The sequence below is a fragment of the Salvelinus fontinalis genome, chromosome 42 (genome assembly GCF_029448725.1).
Source record: "Salvelinus fontinalis isolate EN_2023a chromosome 42, ASM2944872v1, whole genome shotgun sequence".
NCBI lineage: Eukaryota > Metazoa > Chordata > Actinopteri > Salmoniformes > Salmonidae > Salvelinus > Salvelinus fontinalis.
Window position 1 is genome coordinate 25,241,512 of NC_074706.1, and position 6,000 is coordinate 25,247,511.

A 6,000-nucleotide genomic window follows, 5' to 3' on the forward strand; every position below is an offset into this window, starting at 1 on the left:
CAATGTTATTGGTATTATCATTTTTTTTGTCGAGGGACTCTAATTAGTCGTCTTACACAAGTACAATTCATCTCTGCCATCATATCTCAACAGCTCCACTCAGTTTGTAATAATATAACTTTCCCAAACATGATAATCAGCTTCTTACAGCTCTTTTTAAACTCCTATCTGTCTTCAGCCGATCACATTACGACAAACCCCCCTCCGAGGGGGCAATAATGGCGCAGGCCAAATTACCAGACAAACATAATGCAATTGGGAAAAAACAACCGCTGACGAAGGGGAGGTTAGAAGGTGAAAACCCAATCAATCGATATGACTTGGGCCTGGGCCATTTCTAATAACACCCTCCTATTCCTTCTCCTATCTCTTCCTTCCTGGCAAAGCAAGAACACATTAGACTCAACAATTATAACCCTGCAGCGTCTACAGGGTCTAACAGTTTGTTTATGTAAAGGCGGTCATTTTCTATTTATTTACATATGAGAGAAACATGGGTAGTTTTACACTGGCCAACTTCCTTTCCCTCCCTCCCCAATCCCACAGGACTGAGAATAACGTGCCGCGGCATGTCTGCCTGCCTGTCAGGGACTCGGAGTGAAACAGCTTGAGTGTTGGGTGACAAGTGTGTTTGGGGATGTCATTGTGAGCACAACCATCAACGGTCTACAGAAGCAGCTGCACCGCCCGGCTGTATTTTAGTTAGAAGGAAGCCCCATCTTTTGCCATGACCTTCAGAAAGCTGAGAGAGAGTGTGTGTGTGTGTGTGTGTGTGTGTGTGTGCGTGTGTGTGTGTGTGTAAAAACAAGAACAATGCCTTCCTCTCGTGGTGGTTGTTGTGTTGTAGAGTTATCATACACATGTGAAAAGAAAACACCGGAAGAAGAAAAAATAAGAGAGAAGAAAAAAAGGCCGAGCTCGGTGGAAAAAATGAAGAACGGACAGAATGCATTAGCATATCATCGTGAAGACAGACATCACACAGACTGATCTGAAGGCCTCAACGTTCTGTATTAGACCAAAACACTTCCTTAACCGCTCAGCCTACACATCTGACTGAAGTCAGTTCTTTGACAGCAGTCTGTTAGGGGCTTCCTTGGCATTTACAAAGAGCTGTTTAAGCAAAAGGCAAATGTAATGTATGTGCTTTACACGGGCTTAGGAAAGGCGGACAAAGGAGTACGCTGTACGTTAGCATCACTGAAGAAATAGTATGTGTGTCTGCCGGTCACCTTTCATGCCCAAGAGTAACTGTCCTTTGGGGACAAATCAACCTTAAAAGGGACATTTCTAAATGTCCGGCACCACCCCAACATCAACATATGTGAAAATGGCGTGTTTTTATGTTTTGTAGAAACAAAATAGAGGAAGACAAGTGTTTCCAATGACATCGTCAACCAATTAGTAGACAATTAGTAAGCAATTAGTAGGCAATTGGTTAAAATCACACATTTGAAACATTTATCTCCCTCTATCTTTTCCCCACAAAACATCGAACGCACGTTGATGTTGGGTTGGTGCCGGAGATGATGAATATGAAGTTGAACATGTTTTACATTTCCCTTTAACTCGTAGCGTACTTTGGCCTGCTCCACAGTACTCACCGACTGCCTCAGACAAGCCGTAGACCTTCTGGTTGTAAGCGTCTGTCTTGTCCCAGATGAAGGTGTAGGAGAGGTTGGGCTGGGCAGGGAACCACTTCTGGAACAGACGCCCCACCACCGCCACCATCAGGTGCACCTGGAATAGATTATGGAATAAACTCATTTTCAGACGGGCATTATAATGGCCAGCTAGGGCAAGACTTGACTGTACATTATGCTCAAAAGGCATTTGACATCCAAATAAATTGTAGCTTTGGTTTTGTGTTAGCAAATTAAACCAAAAACATCTATTCACTGTATTTTGGGTTGTAAGACCTACAACACCTACGGAGATAGCAATGCCAGTCGCAATTTAGGTACACCTAAAGAAGAAATCCCTACCTTCATGAGGTTGAAAGGCACACTGGCCTGCGTCATGGTGACCTTGAGGACAGGCTTGTAGCCGGCTGCCCGCGAGGACAGGTACAGCAGGTTGAGGTCGCTGCCCGGGATGGACGTCTCCTCCTGGAGGACCTGTTGGGGGGGACGGGGGACGGGACGACACATCAAAGAAGAGTGGGTCAAGAAGGGTTAGTACATCTTAGCACACCCTGAGAGGACTGGAGTGGAGAATGTCATCTTTGAACACTTTTCAGGGAGAACATCAAAGCAGAAAGGGTTCAGAAAAGTCTCAGTACAGCTACACCCCGGGTGGTGTGGCAAAGTGACAAGAGAACGGAGAGGTCACACGGAGGCAAGAACGCTATTCATTCATCTGTGAAAACTATTTGGAGAGAAAGGAAGAAGGAAAATAGAGAGAGACAGATCTCCCTGGCCCGTTTTCTCAGCGTAGTGACTGTCCTCGTATGGAAGCCCGTTTCATTTAACCATAAGCAGGGGTTATCTTCTGTGCAGAGCGCCTCCACTGTGTGTGTGTGTGTGTGTGTGTGTGTGTGTGTGTGTGTGTGTGTGTGTGTGTGCCCAGAGCTCCGCCACTGTCTATCCACTGTCTTTTCATTAGTGTGATGCTCCAGAAAGCCCTGGCTGTTAGGTCTCTCTGTTGTTTTTAGCCTCTCCTAACACCAACACATTTCACCCTCTTTTCAAAGCAGGGGCCAAAGAGCTCCCTGGCTGAGATTTGGAGGGTGAGTCAGTGAGGGTATGAGGAGGTTGGAATTAAATGGAAAATGACCTCAAATCTGTACACATCACATGCACTGAGGGTATTTACTAAGTCTATTAGATTCCAAAGACCTGTCACTCCACACAAGTTTACATACAAAACTCGTTTTTCAACCACTCCACACATTTCTTGTTAACAAACTATAGTTTTGGCAAGTCAGATAGGACATCTACTACTTTGTGCATGACACAAGTCATTTTTCCAACAATTGTTTACAGACAGATTATTTCACTTACAATTCACTGTATCACAGTGGGTCAGAAGTTTACATACACTAAGTTGACTGTGCCTCTAAACAGCTTGGAAAATTCCAGAAAATGATGTCATGGCTTTAGAAGCTTCTGATAGGCTAATTTACATCATTTGAGTCAATTGGAGGTGTACCTGTGGATGTATTTCAAGGCCTACCTTCAAACTCAGTGCCTCTTTGCTTGACATCATGGGAAAATCAAAAGAAATCAGCCAAGATCTCAGCAAAAAAATTGTAGACCTCCACAAATCTGGTTCATCCTTGGGAGCAATTTACAAACGCCTGAAGGCACCACGTTAATCTGTACAAACAATAGTACGCAAGTATAAACACCATGGGACCAGGCATCCGTCATACCATTCAGGAAAGAAAAGCGTTCTGTCTCCTGGAGATGAACGTACTTTGGTACGAAAAGTGCAAATCAATCCCAGAACAACAGCAAAGGACCTTGTGAAGATGCTGGAGGAAACAGGTACAAAAGTATCTATATCCACAGTAAAACAAGTCCTATATCAACAAAACCAGAAAGGCCGCTCAGCAAGGAAGAAGCCACTGCTCCAAAACCACCATAAAAAAGCCAGACTACGGTTTGCAACTGCACATGGGGACAAAGATCTTACTTTTTGGAGAAATGTCCTCTGGTCTGATGAAACAAAAATAGAACTGTTTGGCCATAATGACCATCGTTATGTTTGGAGGAAAAAGGGGGAGGCTTGCAAGCCGAAGAACACCATCCCAACCGTGAAGCACGGGGGTGGCAGCATCATGTTGTGGGGTTGCTTTGCTGCAGGAGCGACTGGTGCACTTCACAAAATAGATGGCATCATGAGGTAGGAAAATGATGTGGATATATTGAAGCAACATCTCAAGACATCAGTCAGGAAGTTAAAGCTTGGTTGCAAATGGGTCTTCCAAATGGACAATGACCCCAAGCATACTTCCAAAGTTGTGGCAAAATGGCTTAAGGACAACAAAGTCAAGGTATTGGAGTGGCCATCACAAAGCCCTGACCCCATTTCTATAGAACATTTGTGGGCAGAACTGAAAAAGCGTGTGCGAGCAAGGAGGCCTACAAACCTGACTCAGTTACACCAACTCTGTCAGGAGGAATGGGCCAAAATTCACCCAACTTATTGTGGGAAGCTTGTGGAAGGCTACCTGAAACATATATATATATATGTAAACTTCTGACCCACTGGGAATGTGATGAAACTAATAAAAGCTGAAATAAATCCTTCTCTCTACTATTATTCTGACATTTCACATTCTTAAAATAAAGAGGTGATCCTAACTGACCTAAGACAGGGAATTTGTACTAGGATTAAATGTCAGGAATTGTGAAAAACAGAATTTTTATGTATTTGGCTAAGGTGTATGTAAACTTCCGACTTCAACTGTATTCACTTTCTAGCTCTAGTCTTTCTCTCTCTGTCTCCCCCTCTCTCTCCTCCTTGTCCCCCTCTCTCTCCCCCTGCTCTGTCTCGCTCCCCCTGTTCCCTCTCTTTCCTTACTCCTTCTCTCTCTCTTTCTCTCCTCCCTCTCTCCTTATTATACTCTCTCTTTCTCTCTCTTTTCTCCCTCCCAGAGGTATTGGATCAGTCTGTATTTTCATTAGATGGGGAGGGAGGCTTGACGTGGGTCTCAGTGAGCCTTTGATATCCAATATGGTCGCCCAACGACAACAGAATCAATCAAAATAAAAAACAAATTGAGGGTGGAAAAAGTGACGGGTAAAAGGTAACATATTTCGTGGCTAGGCCACCACGGGTTTACCACACGGACACACACACACACACACACACACACACACACACACACACACACACACACACACACACACACACACACACACACACACACACACACACACACACACACACACACACACACACACACACACACAGCCAGTGTCACCGTCGCCACAGACTTAATTACCATGTGCGGCGGGTGTGTTTTCTTTCGGGTAAACTGTGTGTCTGCACATACCGTCTGTGTCCTGAACACACTCCGCCAGCGAAGGGACCCCACCCTGGTCTCCCCAGCTAGCTCTAATTACAACGTCTGGCCTAAGAGCATGTTTCTCCTGGCTTTAAACTAACTCCCGATAGAAACACTCTGTTATTACATCTTCTCTGGTGTGTGTGTGTCCCCTTTCTAGTGTGTGTGTGTCTGCTTTCTGGTGTGTGTTGTCTTTTGCAATCTAGAAGGGGGCAATTTTTTTTAACTGCATAATATAATAATAATACCAACTGGTAATTCATTAAAGGGTTTAATGAGCGGAGCCGAGATCAAACAATAAACGGGTGCTTTATTTTGACGCGCCACCCGCCATTAAAGGGGAAGTGTAATGAAAACATATGGCTATGGGGGTAATGGACTGGCGCTGTATCTTAAAGGGATGCTATGTGATTGGGTCCTCATTGCCAGCATCCCAAAGTATCCCCTTAAAACGACCGCTCCTTTAATAACACACATTGGATAATGCCATAGGTTGGGCTTGGGTCAATAGTTGGCTATGGCGGCACAAGTACTGCCAATCCATCTTATTGGATGAAACACCTCAACAGAACCTTTCCTATAGAACTTTTGTTACATACTTTTGTAATGTCTTGGCTGTGCAGTTTTATGTCGTATGGGAACGGTGTGGAGACTGGAGAGGCGCGAGTGTGTGTGTGTGTCTGATCTGGATAAGGATCCGACAACTCTGAGTAATCCAGCAGATATGAGAGAGAGCTCGGTCTGCAATATCCACTAAACCACCGAAACCAATACACTACCTCTATCCAAACAAATAGGCTGAAAACATAGCAACAGACTACACTGTTATACTTGTTGGTGTCCAGATCAACTGTTATAGACAGCTAAGGCTGCAGCTCAGTGTGTGTGTGTGTGTGTGTGTGTGTGTGTGTGTGTGTGTGTGTGTGTGTGTGTGTGTGTGTGTGTGTGTGTGTGTGTGTGTGTGTGTGTGTGTGTGTGTGTGTGTG

At 44.6% G+C, this 6,000-nt stretch overlaps 1 protein-coding gene across 1 annotated transcript in view; it reads right to left on the bottom strand.

The window, feature by feature from the left end:
- Positions 1-2,165, bottom strand: part of LOC129841499 (teneurin-3) — a 54,739-nt gene extending 52,574 nt beyond the window's left edge. The window contains exons 1-2 of the mRNA XM_055909789.1: positions 1,986-2,165; positions 1,605-1,740 (exon numbers count right to left, since the gene is read on the bottom strand). Of these exons, the coding sequence (XP_055765764.1) occupies positions 1,605-1,740; positions 1,986-2,150 (301 nt within the window). The 5' untranslated portion in view covers positions 2,151-2,165. The remainder of the gene's footprint in view (positions 1-1,604; positions 1,741-1,985) is intronic.
- Positions 2,166-6,000: the final 3,835 nt, after the last annotated feature.